We start from the raw sequence: 21259 nt of genomic DNA, 5'->3' as shown, positions 1-21259 counted from the left end.
ACCAAAGTATTTTATAGACTCTAATGTACTGGTGATTTATTTTATGCTTTCCTCTCTCAAGTCTTATTTTTAACTAATCATTTCACTTAATGTTCATAATGATTTCATCTTTTTTCATAGAAAAATCTCTGATTCACCTGGAATTTATTTCTGACAAAGAATAGGATAGGTATTTAAGTATCAGTGGTTGTGGGGCAGGAGGGATGTGCTAGTGTGTGTGTGTGTGTGTGTGTGTGTGTGTGTGTGTGTGTGTATGTTGTTTGCTTAATCATTCACCTTTGGGAAAAGTATTTTTAACACACAACTGTGTGAGTTTCTACTTGAATTCATTGTCAGTGAAAAATTAAGGAATACAGAATCAATTGATTTATTGAGTTTCAGCTTGGCCACAGCATTTATTTTGTTAATGAATGACTCTTTTATTAATGAATCTGATCATCCCCACTAAAATACTTGCTATTTTACCTGCTTTGACTTGACTTTACGATTTGCTTAAATAACTGAATTGCTTTCAATATGATAAGAGTACTTATTTTAACAGATCTGTTTCTATTACAAATATCACAGCATCTGAAATGTTCAAATATAAATGGAAGTGTTTCATTGTAAGGCCTCCTTTCCTCCATTGACTGCTTCCTTCTTCCCTCTACAATATTTGTTTATTTCCTTCCTTTCCTGCTTTCACACTTCTTCTGGTCTCTCTCATCGAGTTCTTTTCCTGACATCTTTCATTTGACTACATACTGGCCCATTTTCTCCCTAAAGCTTCACCAGGGTCATCCAAGTCCTCCATTCCTTTGTTCAAGACCAGTGTTCCTACAGGTCTGTTGCCAGAAGAGAGATCAGGGCTGCAAACCTTTCACACGTGTAAATCTTTTAGGACAAACTTTGCAGACAGTGTGAGTGATCTGCCTCAGGCCCAGTTACATCACAGGACCACCCCATATGGGACTTTCCCTCCCATAACATTTCAACTCAGTGAAAATGAACATCAAAAGCCACCCTGAAAAAGAAAAGAAAAAGAAGAGGTATCACAAAAGGGCAGCTTAAGGCCCTTAAGGCCCTGAGGAAAGATTGAGATAAGGACGGTATCTGACCAGGCAACCAGCTCCAGGTGCATTGGGAAATCCCCATTTGCCAAATTTTCAAGCTGTTTTCATGTGGTTATTCCTTATGCCAAGATCCTGTACTCACCCACTGTACTTCCTATCCACTGCCATTATTTCAGAGTTGATTTGGAGAAGAGTTAAAGGACTATTGTGTTCCTTAACTCAATGGTGACTAGGAAACATATTTAACAAAGGAAGATAATTAGTATGTAACATGTTCTGCTTAAAAGTTAAGGCAGAGAAATACAAAACAAATTTACTTCTATCCTACTTTCATCATCACCATCATTCCACTAAGGGGAGAGCATAGAGCAGTTCTCTAAAGTATTTCAAATGAAGTAGTTTAGGAAAAAGACAGGGCTCCATACGCTCCAACCCAGCTTACTGAGTTTCTCTGCATTGAGATTAACACCACAGCTCCAGGCCTGAATCAAGGGATACTTTGTTCTCTTTTGCAATTACTCTCAAGTTCATCTATTTTAAAGAATCTCGTGGGAGAAACGGCTGTAATCTGAAGTAGGATTTATCTTCTTGGGACCTTCGGATATAATGTCATCATACAGCACCCCAATAGCCCTCCCTACTGCAATTTTCAAAACTGCCATAGTTTTATCATAATTGTTAGCAGATGCATTTATCAGACTAGCTAAATCATTACTGGACAGAAACCAAGGCCCACGGGTGATGGTCATAAAGGAAGGACCCAGTAGAATTCTGCCAAATCGTGATCTTGAATGCCTGGGGCAGGGGAAAATTGGATAGCCATGGGAGTCTTGGAAACCTTGGTGTTGGAAAACTTCTTGGAGGAGGCCAAAAGGGAAGAGATGGGAGGACTTGAAAGAGACTTGCTTTGCAGTTGTGTCTACAGAGCAGCACTCAAACTACCCAGGGGGAAGACCAGGTGTGTTTTGGAATTTTGTTTGATGATTTGTTTGGTTTTCATCTCAATTCATTGTGGACTATACAATAGAAATACGTAGAAAAAGTAAAAGTTTAAAAGGCATATAAAATGCATGCTCTAGTTTATGATTAGATTGGACAGATATTATATTGCATTTTATGAAATAAAATAAATTAGTATAGAGTCATGATAAATGGCTGTAACAACTTCTAAACCCTGACTCTCAGCTTCTGTCTTCCTCTTGCCCGGGATGGCTACTAAACAGGTCACACACCAGCACAGGTCTGAGGGCCATGCTTTGAGTGACAAAGCTTTAGAGGGAGTGGCTAATGAAGTGATAAGAACCCATTGGAGAGAACCACACGTGGCCTTTGGAGTTTCTAGACAGCTGTTCTATGTGAGTCTCTCAAAACATAGAAGGGTCAAGAGAGAAGAGGGATGGAGGAAAACAAAAACCCCAAGCTCAAAATCAGCATCCGCAAGAGCAGCTAATAAGGACAGCTGAACACAGCACAGCGAAGAAGCTCAAGGCCCCTGACCCATGAACCAGTCCAGCATGAAGCACTGCCTCGCACTTGCTCAGCCCCAGCACAGCTGCTGCAAAATCCATCCAAAGCAAACATGGCTCTCCCCGTAGCAGACTCAACAGAACAAAAACCAACACCCAGAAATAAATTAGATCTCAGAGCTCATCATGTTACACAGCCCACTGTTCTCAAATCCAGGATCCTGAATGTTATAATAAATGTTACCATTGACCCACACATCAGTCTAAAGCCCAAACCAAGTAACTCTTGACTGTAAACCGACATGATTCTCAGAATTTTCCTGGTCAGCTACAAGAGTTATGAGACTGTCCTCCCAATTAAATTAAACCTCACTGTGTCTAATTGCAGTGTATACAGCTAAATCCTTTTTCCCTTTGCACAGCCAGCTTGCCTCTTAGAGCATCTAAGCCACAGAACTTCTCAAAGCCCAGCAGGCATGTGGTCAGGTTGAAAGCCACATGCAGCCTGGAGCCAGCACCTAAGGGTTTAAGAACAAACTCTGCCACCTGCTAGCTCGGTAGTTTCCATCAAGTCTTTATCAACAAAACAAGCCTAATATCAGCCACTTCCCTGGAAACTGGGTTGAAAATGCCTACCAATTTGTAAAAATGTATGTGGATGCTAGTCTGCTACACAGAAATAAGCAGCTGAGAGATGTTTTTAACCATGCCCCACTCCACCAGAAATGAAGGAATAAAGCTTTGTCTTTTGCACAGTTCATTTCTTCCTCATTGTTAAATCACTTCCACATGTCACACATGATCTTGCTTAAGTTCCCAACATCATCGTGATAGAGTGAGGAGCTGGCATCATCACGTCCACTCTACAGCTTGCAAAAGTGGCAAAAAAAATGGGGGCTCCATTGAGGCACACCAACAGTGACAAAGATGACTTGAAAAGTAACAGGAGCTTACGGCTGTTTGCTTTATTAAGTTTGTGACTTTTCTTAATCTGGCTCCTCCGTTTCTCACCCACAGGTCTATGAGACAGGAAGTCACCACTCTGCATTGGGTTTGTCCATTCTTCTTATTTACTATACAGGAGAGCTTTACTGTTGCTGCATCCTGATAAAGTACAAACAGGATATTTCTCATATTTTGTGCTCTGGTGGTATAGTTATTAACATACAACTTATTTTAGATCAGGCAATTGATTTGATCCAGCTTATATGCTGTGTAACTTTAGGCAAATTACTTAACCTCTCTGAGCCAATTTCTTTAATTGTAAGACAGATAGAATAGTTTGTCCTGCCTTCCACACAGACATAAGATATGAAAACATATAAATGATCATGTAAAGAAAATTTTAGGAAGATTTAAGACATTTGTTAAATTCAATGTAGAACATGCAAGTATAATAGTTATTAGTATTATTCCTACTATCTTGCTAGAAAACAATTCAGTAGGAGTCTTGCAATCTGGCAAGAAAAATAGCTCTGGATTTCAATTTATTTTTGTAAAAAAAAATAAAAGATAGGATGCAAACATTTTAGGAGAAAGAAAATAAGATCTGTTAGTTAAAGGTTAATTTTGGTCAGTATTTTTAGAAAGTGCTTGGGGTCCTGTGTGGTACCTGATTGGTCTGTCTGTATTCATTTGATAACATCTGCCCTACTGATCAGCATCTAGCACAGACAGAATCTCATGGAAGCTTAAGGCTAACATCTTTTGTAATAAAGGAGAAAGTACTATAGAAAGGCTGGCAATGCATTTCATCTGCTCCTGGGGAGAGTGACAAAGTGCAGTCCTTGATTTTGAAAAGATATTATTATTAAGACCCTGGATAAACACATGGTCATTTTCAATTAAAAATGAGTAAAATAGAGACTCAGAATTAAAAAATATGTTGCCAATGTTCCCCTTTAATAACATTATGAAACCTCCCAAAAATGTAACTAAAATTTAACCAAATTTGGTCACATTTAGAGAAAATGGCACGTCTAGGAATAAGCTTGCTACAAAACATATGGGTTTCTCTGGATGATATTCAGGCTTTAGTTAAGACTTATTGTAAGGCAACCATGGTCTGTGCAAGGTTCCATGTCTCTCTATGTAATAAATCTATGTCCAAATGAAAAATAGTAACTAAATATGATAGGCACCATTTTCTGCCAGGAAAAATAGTAAGTATTACTTTAGAGCAATGAACATCTTTGAACTCTGTCTGTAATTTGATTGAGTTCTTATAGTTTGGACTATTTTTATTCTCTCACCATTTATAAGATGAGTACTTATACAGATACTGAAAATGGTTAACTCTGGAAATGAGTTCTTTATGGCACACATACCTTGCTTCAAAAAGTCCTACAAGCATAATTCTGAAACTCCCCAAACTGATACATACCTTTAATCTTAGGTGTGAAAAACTTTACCTCCAAAACACTTGTGGTGAGAAGGCTAAATCTGCAAAATCAAAACTCAACCTTCAGACTCTTCTTCCTTCACGGATACAGTCAGAATATTTCATCTGGGCTTCTTAAATCTAAGCCACTAACATGACTAAGTTTTCTTTTTTTCTATGTTTCCTACTAGCCGGGACTTATATGACTCCAGAGTGTAAGTATCTCCTATACCTACCACCTGTCAGCATTCAATGAGTTTCTAGTGATTGTGTTATAGCATTATAAATGAAAATAATGTTTACGTCCATGTAGATCCCGATAAACTATAATGTAGCATACAATTGTTCATCAGTAAAATTATAATCACTATTAGGTGACTGAAAGATTTTTTTTAACCTTCAAAAATGACACAATGACTGTCAAAAGAATTATGAGAAATAATCCACTTAGATCTGTTCCGTTAACTGTTGGTTTTCTGTGGCAGGTTTCAACATGGAGATTATCGGAGGGAGAGAAGTGTCCCCTCACTCCAGGCCATTTATGGCGTCCCTGCAGTATGGCGGCGACCACATCTGCGGAGGAGTACTGATCCATCCTCAGTGGGTGCTCACAGCAGCCCACTGCCACTCTCGGTGAGTATTACTCGCTGTGTTCCCTCAAGTTGCCTAGAAAACAAGCTCGCCTCTCCCGGGAGAAAATTCGATCTACCCTTGTGCATGCTAAGTCACTTCAGTCGTGTCCAACTCTTCGTGATCCCATGGACTGTAGCCCGCCAGGCTTCTCTGTCCATGGGATTCTCCAGGCAAGAATACTGGAGTGGGTTGCCATTTTCTCCTCCAGGGAATCTTCCTGACCCAGGGATCAAACCTGCGCCTCTTACGTCTCCTGCATTGGCAGGCGGTTTCTTTACCACTAGCACTACCTGATTTATCCTTAGCTTCTGTGATAACTGACCAATTGGTGGAATCGATTTTACTGTCTCACACATCCTTGATTCTGCCCGAAGTTCTACTTTTCTGGGAGATCTAGACAACCTAACAGACAAATTCAAGTCCTTCATGTAATGCCAGGGAACACAGCAACAGTTATAACTGAAAGCAGCAATGTTCCTGACCTTGTTAGGGGAAATCAGACATCCTGACTTTGCACCCTATTTTAAAAATGGGTTATAATAATTATAGTACATAACTGCTTCATGGGGTTTTGAGGATTAAAAATTATCTATTTAAATATTTTTAAATACTTAAACAGATAAGTTGCAATAGGTTGGCTTTGCTTATAGACTTTTAGACCCTTACCTTAACTCGCCTGCTTATTGCCTACCCCAGAAGCCCAGAGTTCACAGTTTAGGAATCACAGCTATAAGGGGCAACAGTTTCCCTAGGTGAAAAAAAAAAAAGTCTAGATGATTTACACAGAAACAGAGGGGGTGACTATTTTTCTGGGATACCTAAAGTGAAAGTATTTGTAGAGACAGACTATAACCTCTCACTCTAGGATTCCCTTGCTGTTGTTCAGTTGCTAAGTCGTGTCCCACTCTTTGCAACCCCATGGAATGCAGCGTGCCAGGCTTCTCTGTGCTTTGGAATTTGCTCAAATTCATGTCCATTGAGTCAGTGATGCTGTCTAATCATCACATCCTCTGCTGCCCCTTTCTCCTCTTGCCTTCAAACTTCCCCAGCATCAGGGTCTTTCCCAATGAGTCAGATCTTCCCATCAGGTGGCCAAAGTATTGGGAGCTTCAGCTTCAGTGTCAGTCCCTCCAATGAATATTTAGGGTTCATTTCCTGTAGAATTGACTGGTTTGATCTCCTTGGAGTCCAGGGGACTGTCCAGGGTCTTCTTACTTCAGCTAAAAATATCCAAAACCCTTCCTGGGATGCTGCAAACATCACTAAGGGAAAAGCAATAGAAAACTATTTTGGTGTTTGTTGTTTTATTTGCTTGTTTTGGTTTGGGGGAGTTGTTTTTTGTTTGTATATTTCTTCTTTATCCTTCTTGCCTGAATAAGCTAAAAAATAAGAAAAGATGAACCTTCCCCTTTCCTTACAAACATGACAGCACCACACTTAAGAACCTCTTAGCCATAATCATTTGCTCTCTAGGCATCAGTTGTATATCTAAATGAAACAACTGAATTGACCTTGCTTTCATATTTTGGGGATTTTGTTTGTTTGCCACATTTTAATGAGACTGAATACAAATGAGAAATTTTGAAGCCTGCAAACTATGTGAACTTCTGTTTTATTTCTAAATAGCAAGCCACTAATTTCTGACTTAACATGGCTACTTCATTTAAGCGGGGTTCTTGCTGTCACAGAAATAACACTTGTGTCCGCATCACTTCTGTCCTTTCTAGGGCATTTGTCCCCTGGGGATCAGTTAGGCAGAGGGTGACCATAGATAAATGTTCATTCAGTTTCAAATACGCACACTTCAGATATGCTTGTGGTTACACATTCAAATGAACTATAACCTCCCCAGACACGGAGCTTGATTTATTATAAATGCTGAACAAATGCTGGATAGAAAAAAGGGAAATAAATTGGAGAAGAAGGGTTTTTTGGGTTTTGCTAAGCTAAAAGCACATTATGTGACATCCTTTGTAAGCCGTAAAGGGCTACTCAAAGGAGAAAAGTGAGAGTGTTAGTCACTCAGTCATGTCCAACTCTTTGCGACCCCATGAACTGTAGCCCACCAGGCTTCTCTGTCCATGGAATTCTCCAGGCAAGAATACTGGAGTGGATAGCCAACTACCCAAAGATAAATAGTATTATTAAGTTGAATTCTAAATTTTGTCAAATGAACTTGATTCAGTAGAAATACATTCACAAATTGAAAAATGGGGAAAAAAGAATCTTGGAATTAAAAAAAAAATTGCTAAATATTGTTTTAAATGGCTGGAGTTTAAAAGAACTCCAGAATATGTGGCTCAGATTTCCTCTACAGGACACTTGGGTGTAAAAATGTAGGCATATTGGTGCTTAGAAAAATATTAAACTTTATGAAATCCAAAATATTTATGAAATAGTTCAATGGTGGCTTCCCACAAATGTACTCCCAAGTATCCTGTGGGAATAACTTAGTAACACTAGACCCCTCTCTCAGCAAAATGGTGAAGGAGGCCAAATCTGGGGTGTTCTCTTCTCACTACCCATCCACACTAAGTTCTTCACTTAGGCCCCTTTGTTAGTTGCCATGCTGATTATAAAAGGAAACTGGCAAAAAGAAAAAATTAATGTCTTATATAATCTTATTTTCAGCATTTCAATTTATCAGAAGCAAAACTGTCACCAAGTCTTGCCTACTGTCTTCTGAGTCTCTACCAATGCCTTCTCCCAGTGAACACTCGCCCCATCATGTCACCTGCATAGTGAAAGTCACTCCGACTGTTTGCGACCCCACGGACTATAGTCCATGGAATTCTCCAGGCCAGAATACTGGAGTGGATAGCCTTTCCCTTCTCCAGGGGATCTTCCCAACCCAGAGATCGAGCCCAGGTCTCCCGCATTGTGGGTGGATTCCTTACCAGCTGAGCCACAAGGGAAGCCGTGTCACCTGCGTTAAGCATTCTACTTAATTTGCTGGTTAACAGCAAATATTATAGATAGAACCCCACCTCCACCCCTTCCATATGGCCTCATTCCATTGCAAATCTCTCAAGGCTCCCAGAGTAGAATGGTTACAAATTCAGACCTTGGGTTCAAACCAAAAGGGCTTTAATCCTACTTTCACTGCATCCTGGAGCCTCCGCTTAGTATCAGTGAGACTTTCTCAAGTCTGTTGATATATCTGATCATCAGTTTCCTCATCGGCAAAATGGGGATGATCATCATACCTCCCTCACAGGGCTATGGTGAGGTTTAAATGAGGGAAAATATGTAAAATGTTTAGCACAAAACCTGACACGCTATAATAATTTAATAAATGTTGTCTAATGGTATAATGTTATATTGGACATGAATCTGAGCAAACTCCAGGAGTCAGTGGAGGACAGAGGAGCCTGGTGTGCTTCAGTCCATGAGGTCACAGAGTCAGACATGACTTAGCAACTGAACAACAACAATGCTATATTAATATCTGTGTATCTGTACGGTCCATGGTAATCACTCAGGAACAAATTTCATGATCCAGTCATGTTGATAGAATAAAACCATAATAGCCCATCTCTGACAGCCTGGTCATTCCCTTCTCTCTTATGCAAGAGACCTCAAAAAAATAGGAACCCCAGAGGAATGGGTCTAAGCAGAAACACTGCTCAGTGCCAAGGCAGACTGGCAGAGGAAGTTAAGAGGCTTGAAGGGACTTGGCATGAGGCTTATAAAGTTGCCATGCAGCCAAACAGCTCCGGATGATTCTGAAGCTGGTCTTTGGACCACCCATAGGGAAACACTGTGCTGTGCAAATGAGACGCTGGTATTGTTGCTTCTCCTCCATGGGAATTCCAACCTGAATTTAGCTAAGGAGGTGAGATTCTGGGACTCAGGTAATTCCAGGTATCCTGTGGGCAGAAAATATTGACCTTTGTAGTACAGATTACAGTTGAACTGTATCTAGAAACGGAAAATTCAAAAAACATTTGCGGTCTGCTTGGGTTGTTTTTGGTATTCACATGTCCCAGAGGAGACAAAAAGTAAACAAAACACTTCAAAGTCATTAACAAATCAAGGAAATTGGTAAAAGATGAAGGAAAACCAGACATTTTCTCTGCACCCTTTCCCTAGTCAGAATTCATCTTCCACATCCCACATTCATATCTCCCAGCCTTTCTGTGTTAGTTATTTATGTACATATCTGTCTTCTCTATTTTATCAGTAGCCCCAGGGATTTTATATTATCCTTCCCTTCCACAGTTTTGGATTTAGCAGGTACACTGAATTTGAGTCTGAATCAATCCTAGGAAATCCAATCCACATCCTTTGAGAAATTTCATCCCCATCCTGATTTTGCAACAGGCAAATTTTTCAACAAATAGAGCTGAAATTCCCAAAACAAACTCTTTTGGTAGAAACCCCAAAGTGTTAATTCCCTGCAGTCAGAGCCCTACCATACACAAACCCATTTAAGCACAGTCACGCACTGGTTCCCCAAACCTGCAACAAACTTTTCTTCTTTTTTCTGTATGTTTCTGTGCTCTTTTTAATTTTTGCTAATCTTTATTCATCTATATATATGTGTGTGTGTTTGGGCTTCCCTGGTAGCTCAGTTGATAAAGAACCTGCCTGCAATGCAGAAGACCTGGGTTCAATTCCTGAGCTGGGAAGATTCCCCTGGAGGAGCGCATGGCAACCCATGCCAGCATTCTTGCCTGGAGAGTCCGCATGGCAGGCTACAGGTCATGGGGTCGCAAAGAGTCGGACATGACTGACCAACTAAGCACAACACAGCGCAGCGTGTATGTGTGTTTATCAGATATGTGTGTGTTTATTGTAATCTGCCCTGACCTTTTCCATATGACAATGAAACAGTTACATGCAAACAAATATAATTCTTTTTTATCACCTTCCTTCTTCCAAAAAAGGCTTCGAAGTTGGGTGTTTCCTGAGAACACACATAAAAATGGGACATTTTTGTAGAATGCAAGTGGTTCCAAAGTGCGGTGAAAGTGTTAGTTGCTCCCGTTGTGTCTAACTCTTTGCAACCCCATGGAGTGTAGCCTGCCAGGCTCCTCTGTCCATGGGATTTCCCAGGCAAGAATACCGAAGTGGGTTGCCATTTCCTTCTCCAGGGGATCTTCCCCACCAAGGAATCAAATCTGCATTGGCAGGCAGATTCTTTACTGCTCAGCCACCAGGGAAACACAGAGTTGAGTCTTTTCCTTTTAGTTATTAAAACATTTAATGTTGGGAAGGTGAATAAACTTGAATTCAGTCACTTAGGATCTTCCTTCTTTCCCCCCACAGTTCGGCACTAGTTCTGAAATTCTTCTGCAATGCTGGGGAATTGGACTGGGATGGATTTGGCCCTTGTTTTCATCCTTTCATTATTGGGTCCATGACCTCTGTCACTCCACCTAATCCTGCACAGGTTACTGTGAAGCTGGTCCTTATTCCTGTATGTATATGGCTTCTCCGCCATTTCTACTCTCCACTGGAAGATTGGGGGAATCATTCTGTGTGTCTATTCTTTTTGCTTTTTTTAGGTTTGCCAAAAGCCAGTCTTCCAAAGTGGTATTAGGAGCACACTCTCTCTCAAAGAATGAGGCCTCCAAGCAAACATTTGAGATTAAAAAATTCATACGATTCCCGAAATTTACATTAGACCCTAAATCAAATGATATTATGCTGGTGAAGGTATGTAGCATTGTGTTCCTTCAATTTCTCCAACATTCTTATACCTCACAGTTCAGTTGCATTTTGTTAGCATTCTCCCTCTGTTCAAGGTGATGTGTTGTGACATATTCTATTAAGGCTCATTGTACTCCATTTAATGCCTTGAAAGAAAAAAGTATGTACCATAAACACGCCTGGGCTATGTTTATACAAGGAAAAACAGCTCTGATGTTCACATACGTGGGAGGAGAACATCCCAACAGGCCCAAGGATCCATACTGCAAGCTTTTTCTCCCAATGCTTTTCTCATTAGCAAGTGAAAAGTACAAGTCACTTATACAACAGAGCCAAGCAAGTGACTTCAGGGACACAGAAGTGAGTTACAACTTAGTCTAGACCATACTAAGTCCAGTCCAAACTCAGTCTAGACCATACTCAAGGGTCCTATCCAGCAGGAAAGAGCCCAGCCCTCAAAGTCATGACCTATGGATGTTATTCCACAGAAAATCATCCAATGCAGAGTAAAGGCCAATTGGCTTGAGACTGGGCAAAATTCCTGCTCTATGTAAGCTTCCTCCCTGAGCATCACTGAGCTCTAAAGGGAATGATGAGCATGTTCAGAAAAGCAACAACCACAAATGCAGCTGCGGGCTACCACCAAAGTAGATTCAAGAAGAAGGACGCCCTCAGAGAACAGAGGGACCACACATACATCGCTCGGACTAATCACAAAATACTACTGGGGATAAACGATCATTTATTCTCTTTTTAATCTGTCAGCTTCACACGGCCGCAATACTCAACAGACATGTCCAACTGCTCCACCCAAGAACTAAAAATGATATCACAGCTGGAACAAAATGCCAGGTTATTGGCTGGGGAGCTACTGACCCAGAATGCCTAAGCCCCTCGGACACCCTGCGAGAAGTCACTGTCACTGTCATAAATCGAAAAACGTGCAACAGCCGAGATTATTACAACCACAACCCTATTATAACTAGAACCATGTTGTGTGCAGGAGACGCCAGAGGCCAGAAGGATTCCTGTCAGGTAAGAATCCCTCACTCAAAGAATCCCTCACTCAGACAGGCATTTCAGGACGCTGGGCTATAGTCAAGCTCTATCTGCACACTCGCAGCGAGGAGGAGAGGCGTGGTGAACACAGCATCACAGCTCCAAAAGGGTGCTCCCCCATCCTACACAGCCTTCACTGTGCTTTCTCATCTGCCACTGCAAGTAAGTGGTAGAACCTGTGAAACCACACAGTTAGCACTCATTAATGTTTGTTAATCAGGGTAATGGACTACATATGATAACTTTTACAGGCTTCCTCTGAGGGGTACTACCCTCCTTAGAAAGCCTACCAAACCTGAGGTCACAAGTGGTGACTAGAAAATAATCTCTCAATCCCAGACCCACCCGGCTTTAAACTAATCAATATGTGCATGCATGCTCAGTCGCTTCAGTTGTGTCCTACCTACTCTTTTTGACTCTATGGACTGTAGCCCACCAGGCTCCTCTGTCCATGGGGTTATCCAGGCAAGAATACTGGAGTGGGTTACCATGCCTTCCTCCAGGGGATCTTCCTGACCCAAGGATTGAACCCATGTCTCCTGTATCTCCTGCGTTGCAGGCAAATTCTTTACTGTTGAGCCACCGGGTAAGCCCCTAAACTAATTAATAGAGAGGTCTTATAAAATTCAAATGCAAAAAGATCAAATGTATATTAAACACTCTGTGTTTCTTAAATAATGTTGACTGCTAACTAACTAAAAGAACATCAGTCATGTTTTTCAAAATCTTTGTTTCTTGAGGCATTAAAAAAAAAAAAAGGACTTCCCTGGTGTCTCCGTAGGTAAAGAACCCTCCTGCAATGCAGACCAGGTTTAATCCCTGGGTAGGGAAGATCCCCAGGAGAAGGAAATGGCAACCCACTCGTTTTCTTGCCTGGGAAATCCCATGGACCAAGAATCCTGGTGGGCTATAGTCCATGGGGTCTCAAAGAGTCAGACACAACCGAATGACTAAACCGCCATGTTAAAAGGTGATGAAGGCTACCTAGCACAGATGGATTACTTTAAAAAAAAACAAATATTCACATACTATATTAAGCATTTTTTAAAGGGAGGATCTGATGATCTCAAAGATGATGTGTGACTGCAGTGCCCCAAGATTGTCACCCCCAAACCTCTATTTTCATGGCCAACCAAGTGCAATCTGCATGGCAGCAGAGACAAAAGCTGCTCTTTAGATTCAAAACCCAGCTCCTTATCTGAAAGGCCAGGCTTCCTTCTCTATTACCTTGTCACTTTCCTTGACAGAATTTTTGTTACATGTCTTGTTGTCAGAGTGAGTCTTCAAGGATCTATTCATTGGGCAAGTATTTGCTAAGTGTTGGGTATGTGCAGAGTCCCATGTTCAATCCAATGACAATGGGAAAAAAAAAATAATAGAGAAGGTAGAGTGCCCGCCACCAAGACATTTCTCTAATACATTGCTCTTTTCTGTCAGCCTCAATAGCAACTTGATTTCAAACCCAAGAGCACCAAAATGAAATTCATAATTTAAAAAATTTCTTCTATTTCAGTGGATTATTTCAAACTTCCTTGTCTACCCATTTCTTAATGAATAAAGCTCAACAGTCCCAGTGACTGCTAAAAGACACATATATATACATAGTCTTTGAGACAGTGACATGGACAAAGAGGCAGACAGACAAATGGACAGAACCATGGTTCTGGATGGAGAGAGAGACACAGAGAACCTATACTGCTCAGAGGCTGTATCAGGCACTCTGCAGGACACAAAGAAACCAATGACCCAGATAATAATCATTTGATGGTTATTAACAGTTGATGGTCCAAAAGTTCAACATCTCCTTGCCAAATATCTGCCCGTTTTCTTCTTTCCAGGGTGACTCAGGGGGCCCCTTGATCTGCAAAGGTGCCTTTCATGCCTTAGTTTCTGGAGGTCGTAGATGTGGTGATGCCAAGAAACCAGGAATCTACATCCTATTAACCCGGAAATACCAAGCTTGGATCAAAAGCAACGTGGCCCCATCTCGTGCAGACTAAGACTACAGATGATTTTATTGGCTCTATCAGTTGCTTGTTTTCATTTTTGTTTCATAATGTGTTCCACAGGCTAACTTACCTGCACAGGTACTTGAATGTAGTTAAAGTGGAGCACAGTTAGGGTCCACTCCTGACCTGTTAGGACTGATTTTGTTGAGGAATACAAGTTCTTTTTCACATGTACCACTGATGTGTTTCTACTATGCTGCTTTTATTCTGAATAAAATTTAGAAGAGTGTCTATTCGTCTTATATGGAAATAAGATACAGGGAATGATATGTCCCCCAACTCAATCTACACCCCCACAAAGGGCAAAAAGATGATTAAAAAAGACAGTTGTAGCATCACTTTCAACCATGTTTATGTTATTTCTGCTGTATCATTCTTAAAGCTGTATTTTTAAAATTATTGGTGTTGTTCAGTTGCTAAGTCATGTCTGAAGAAACACTAAATTCAAGCATCCCAGCTCAAGTGAAGAAAAAATCATCAAGGTTTATACAACATTTAGATAGTGCTTATTATTTTTATGTCACATTTTCTTCCAAACAGGATTTAAAGCAACATATAAAAATACCTGCAATAAAAAAAAATGTGAAATTAAAAACAATTTTCCCTCAAAAAAATAGAAATACCATGTGATCCATCAATTTCACTTTCAAATATTTGTCTGAAGAAAATTAAAACACTACCTCAAAAAGATATATGCACCCCATGCTCATTGCAATGATCGCTGGTGATGCAGAGGTAAAAAAAATGCCTGCCAGTGCAGGAGACTCAGATCAGGAAGACCCCCTGGAGAAGGAAATGGCAACCCATTCTAGTATTCTTGCCTGGAGAATGCTATAGATTGGAGGATTACAGCCTATGTGGTTGCAAAGAGTCGGACACAACTTAGCAAGTTAACAACAACATGTTCATTGCAGAACTATTTACAATAGCCAAGATATGGAAATGACTTAAATGGCTAATGATGGATGATAAATAAAGAAATTGTGGTATATACACACACATACATACAAACACACACAATGGAATATTATTCAACCATAAAAAGTAATGAAATCTTGCCATTTTCAAAAACATAGATGGACCTTGAGGGCATTATGCTAAATGAAATGTCAGACAGAGAAATACAAATACTAAATGACCTCTCTTATATGTGGAATCTTAAAAGATCACAGATACAGAGAATAGATTGGTAGTTGCCAGAGGTGGAGGGTGAGGAGTAAGAGAAATGGGTGAAGAGGGTCAAAAGGTAAATAAATGTAATTAACTAGCTAATTAATTAAAATAAATAGTAATTTGGTGAAGGAATTGAGACAAGGAGGAAATGAGAGTAAGAAAGAGAAGATGAACATAGGAATGTTGTTAATACTCAAAGTACCACAATTTCCTCCCTACACTTTTGCTAGAAGGAGCCATATTTGGCCCTATGAGACAATGCAAAGAGATCAACACAATCAGTTATATGAATTACAGTATCCAAGAAATAAAAATACTGTTTTTCCAGAAGTAGAGCCACTGGTGCTAGAAACAGAACTGTCTTCCATAATCCCCTTAAGAAAGACATAGTGCCATGGTTCATATGTTTCTACCAAAGGCATCAGGATAACCTGAGAAGATGTTTTGGAATATAGCCTGTTCTGGCTCCTTGCCTAGAGATTCAGATTGAACAGGGTTGAGGTGGGCCTGGAAATCTGCATTGTTTAAAAGCAGTGTAGTTGATTCTAATAAATGCTCAAATCCGAAAGCCACTGATAATGAACATCCTTAATAACATCTTACAAAAAAGAACAATAAATCTCATGGCATTTTTCTTTTTTTACAAATCCTTCAATATGAATTGACACTTGAAGACCAAGGTGCAATTTAGTAGGGGCACTTGAGGGTCTTAGCTGTCCTTGATTGTGGTGGTCCAGTGATTACAGTGATAACAATTTCTAATTTGAATGGGCGTAGCAGAGCATGGGAGCATAATTCAGGCTTCTCTTTCAATGGTCAGCAGTCAAAGGATTCATCTCAGCCTTTACATTTAATCTGGGTTTCAGAAGAGAAATAATGCTCTTTTCCATGTGACGGCATTGAGTTTTCTTGCATTCATATAGAAATAGATTCTTTTATGCTTGTTTGTTTGTTGTCATGGCTTTTAGAAACATTAACCAGCGCTATTTGACTATGAATACTTACAAATGGAAGAACTGTGTTAAAAAGGAATCTAATTAAAATTATAGAACTACTTTGAGAAAAAAGTAGAAAATGATTCTTTAAAAATTACATTTTAGTGTCATTTTGATTCATTGAAAGTATACTAATTATGACCTAGAAATCCAAGATTATATTTCATAAGAAAAAGAGAGGGAGATTTATAGAAACTCTGGACTCACTGTTAAAAAAATAATTATCTCATCTAAATTTCAAATCCATGGAACATATTGTTGTAAGTCTCTTTAATATAACAAAAGGACTGTTGAGATTTCCTCGGATTGCAGTTGGTGAGTATCCTGATAATTTGTTGCTAAAAACCTGAGAGTTGTGTTTTGATTTTAGACTCCATGCTGTTCACATCCAATAGTCCGCACCAGATCAGACTGCCAGAGAGGAAGTTTCTGTCAACAGCTATGGAAGGTCTGGTGACTCTGAAATTGGAAGATAAACAGTTTATTTTGACCGGCAGCTGATGATGGAGACTACAATTGAAAAGTATCCCTCATCCTTTCAGAGAAGTAATATTTTATTAAACATACCAAAATCTTCCCAAAATAGCCTAAAAGAATATAGCATTTTAGTGTGGGGAATTCTGTCTTTGAGGGCTTATTTGATTCCATCTATGGCCTCAATACTTTGGCCACTTCATGCGAAGAGTTGACTCATTAGAAAAGACCCTGATGCTGGGAGGGATTGGGGGCAGGAGGAGAAGGGGATGACAGAGGATGAGATGGCTGGATGGCATCACCGACTCGATGGACATGAGTTTGAGTAAACTCCGGGAGTTGGTGATGGACAGGGAGGCCTGGCGTGCTGATTCATGGGGTCGCAAAGAGTCGGACATGACTGAGCAACTGAACTGAACTGAACTGAACTGATGGCCTCAAAGACAAGGTGAGAGTCAAATGAGGCATATTTTAAAAGTTCTCTTATTTAAATTTTTTTTAATTCTTAATTTAAAATTTAAAAATTTTTAAACTGTTCAAAGGTTTTAGGGGAACATATTATCTGATGTCATTCTGAGTTATCCCACCTTCTCCTTTCCTCATAACTGTGGACAGAATATATTTGCATTCCTCACAGACGCAGGAAAAACTTCATGCTTTATTTTATGTCTATCCAGTTTTAATAAAAAGTGATAGCCCTGAAAACAATTAGGTCCAAATATAATCAATATTAATGCAGGTGAGCAATTAAACTGACATAGGACTAGGTAGCAGTTTTTGCACAAAATAAATCCCAGCTCACCCTGAAACAATCAGAAGACTAGTACTTCAGAGTTCGATCATTTCAGAAAGTTATCTCATTAGAGGAGAGCTGCTCTCAGTTAGTCAGGCCCCTCTTCCTCTTTGACAAAGTTCTCCATTTGGGAAAGGACACACGTGTGATGAGGGGGAAAACAGACCGTCCAAGGGCAAAATACTCAGATCTCTCAAAAAGCTTACAATTCCACAAGATTACTGAGACACACGTGAAAGCTACCCATGCATTGTCTTATGAGTTCTTTGAGTACCAAGTCATTCTGACTCGACAGTTATGTTCCTTGAATTCAAGATTCAGCCCTGCTTTCAGGCTTTCACATGTTGACTTCCTGTTTACAAATGTTAACTGTTTTAGTCTTTTTGCTGAGTCATACCGGTCAACTCTAGACTGACATACCCTCCTCTTCACCTTTTATCCTCCACCACGAAAGGGTTATGTTCATTTTCTGGTTTTAACAGTAAATGTCTATGTAACAGCCTATTAGAGGCAGCATATGGGGCTTTACTGAGGCATCTCCTGAGAACTTAGAAGTAAGTAGAATTAAATTGCCCTCTGAGAGTTAAATTTTTTAAGAGAATTAAAATTGTAAACTCCACACATACTGGGTTAGAGTGGAAATATACAAATCACTCTAAAGAGACAGTGAGGTTCCCAAGTCTACAAGATAGGCTGTAATCAGCTTGAAAGTGAACAATTCTCAAGAGCATCCTAATCAGAAGGACAGGAAGATGTCTGGGGATACAGGGAAGAGGGGAAGATGAGTCCTTACACCTGCCTTCTGATCCCATAGCAAGCCTATCCTGCCTTTAGCCTAATTCCACTAGGCATTCAGATGATTTATCTGGTTTTTTTCTAATTCCATGCTCACCAAGCAAGCTTCTGTGAGCATTTTGCTCCCTGAGACAGTTATTTCTTATTGCAAAATAATAATAAACACTTTGCTTTCCTACATCTATGATTTTTTTTTAACCTTTAAATTAAGGGTATTTGAATTTCTCTTTAAGACTCATATCTACTTCCAGTGTGCTTTAAAAAAAAAAATCAAGTTTCATTCCCTACAGTAATGAAGATCAAGTCTGAATCTTGGTAAATTTGCCAACATAATGATTTTAACTACCCCACGAGACATTTCAACAGATCTACAACCTGCCTTTCCCTCAGAGAGTACTTGGGCCATCTGTGCTCTGGCCACAGATACTCACATTTGGAGTATCTCTACATACACATTCCCATTGGTACTCTGATCGTCCAATAACCCCCAGAAAGTGTTATGGCTTTTTTTACCTGTGTTTTATCTGGTTTCTTCAGTAGCAGGGTCTGTTGATTTGCCTCTCAAAACCATCTCCTTATTCCCTGGTAACAAACCTCAAACTTTATTTGGAGTTACAAATGTACACAGCTAAAAGATGGTCTTTTCCAGGCTCTCTCACTGTGAGTAATGGTCTAGGAGATGTAAGTAAAAATCATTGGCTGGGAGCTTCCAGAAAGTCACTTTATTTTTTTCCATTAATTTAATTTTTTTAATTTAAATTATTATTGATTTACAATGTGTGTTAGTTTCAAATGTACAGCAAAGTGACTGAGTTATACATACACACACAGATGCACATAGAACTTCTTTTTCAGACTCTTGTCCATTATAGGTTGTTACAAGGACATTGAATATAGTTCCTTATGTTATACAGTAGGTTCTAGTTGCTTACCTATTTTATGTGTAGTAATGTATATATGTTAATCCCAAGCTCCTATATTTTTCTCCACTCCTTTTCTCTTTGATAACCGTAAGTCTGCTTTCTATGTCTATGAGTCTATGTCTGGTTTGTAAATAAGTTCATTTGTGTCATTTACTTTAGGTTTCACATATAAATGATGTCATATGATATTTGTCTTCCTTTCTCTGACTTATTTCACTTAATATGATAATCTTTAGGTCCATCCATGTTGCTGCAAATGGCATTATTTCATTCTTTCTTATGACCAAGTAATATTCCATATATATATATATACACACACACCTATATACCCATCCTCTTTATCCATTTAACTGTCAATGAACACTTAGGTTGCGTCCATGTCTTGGCTACTATAAATAGTGCTGCTATGAATGCTGAGATTCAGATATCTTTAGTATTATAATTATTGTCTTTTCTGGATATGTGCCCAGGAATAGAATTGCTCAGTCGTATGGCAACTCTCATTTTTTGAGGAAGAGTTCTTTAAAGTGGCTGCACCAATTTACACTCCCACCAATAGTGTAGTAGGGTTCCTTTTTCTGTATACTTTCTCCAGCATTTATTAATTATAGACTTTTTAATGATGGACATTCTGACTGGTGTGAGGTAATACCTCATTGTAGTTTGGATTTGCATTTCTCTAATAATTAGCAGTATTAAGCATCATGTGCCTGTTGGTCATCTGTATATCTTCTTTGGAGAAATGTCTGTTTATATCTTCTGCCCATTTTTTGATTGTTTTTTTTATATTAAGCTGTATGAGCTGATTGTATATTTTAGAAATAAATCCCTGGCCAGTAGCATCATTTGCAAATATTTTCTCCCATTTCATAGGTTGTCTTTTCCTTTTGTTTTTGGTTTCCTAAGCTTTTTCTTCCAAAACCTATAGGACTCAACAAAAGTAGTTCTAAGCCGGAAGTTTATAGGGATACAAGCTTACCTCAGGAAACAAGAAAAATCCCAAACAGCGTTTGAACCCAAGAACCTGGTTCTTTGAAAGGATAAGCAAAACTAATAAACTTTTAGCCAGGAAGTTCCTTTAAGGAAAACTGATTCAGCAGGAAGGAGTGCCCCTTTCCCCTTTCTCCTTCCTACCGCCTGGATTGTAGCTGTGATGACTAGAACTCCAGCAAAAATCCTGGTACCACGTGGCAAACTTGAATAGAGACCAAGTGTCAGCGACAACGAAACAGAGAGGAGCCTCTCTACCATTCCTGTCCTCTTTACCTGAGAACTTCCTTAACATGAAAGAAAACAAACATTTATATGTTTAATACACTATTACTTGGAGCTTTCTGTTACATACATCTTCATGTGTGCGTGCTCAGTCTTGTCCAACTCTTTGTGACCCCATGCACTATAGCCCGCCAGTCTCTTCTATCCATGGGATTTCCCAGGCAAGAATACTGGAGTGGGTTGCCATTTTCTCCTTCAGGGGATCTTCCCGACCCAGGGATCAAACTCTCATCTCCTGCGTCTTCTGCATTGGCAGGCAGATTCTTTGCCACTGAGCCACGAGGAAGTCCACTATACATCTTTGACCAATCCTAATAGATAAAATCAGAAACCTAAAATTTCTGTCCCTGTTATGCTCCAAACAGTGATAAGCATATGTCTTTATGCCCTTATGCCCATATCCTCCAAACTTCCAAATGATTTTGTTAAAATAAGAATTGATTCAGAAAAGTAACTTTTAAATGTTATAATCAATAAATCACTTCCTTCTCATTGTTTCATCCTGTGGGATGGGAAAAAAATGCCCTGACTTATTTGAAAAGATATTTTTATCTTAACCGCATACTGCTGCATGGCA

General features: G+C 39.5%; 1 protein-coding gene across 1 annotated transcript; it reads left to right on the top strand.

Moving 5' to 3' along the window:
- The first annotated feature begins 4987 nt into the window (after nt 1-4987).
- Nucleotides 4988-14483, top strand: GZMK (granzyme K). Its single transcript, XM_043887588.1, has 5 exons — nt 4988-5113; nt 5384-5531; nt 11042-11192; nt 11952-12221; nt 14084-14483. The coding sequence occupies exons 1-5, from the start codon at nt 5053-5055 to the stop codon at nt 14243-14245; spliced, it is 792 nt and encodes a 263-aa protein (XP_043743523.1). The 5' UTR covers nt 4988-5052; the 3' UTR covers nt 14246-14483.
- The last annotated feature ends 6776 nt before the right edge of the window (nt 14484-21259 follow it).

The sequence above is a fragment of the Cervus elaphus genome, chromosome 25 (genome assembly GCF_910594005.1).
Source record: "Cervus elaphus chromosome 25, mCerEla1.1, whole genome shotgun sequence".
Lineage (NCBI taxonomy): Eukaryota > Metazoa > Chordata > Mammalia > Artiodactyla > Cervidae > Cervus > Cervus elaphus.
Note: the sequence above shows the minus strand (reverse complement) of the source record. Positions and strands in the feature narration are given on the sequence as shown.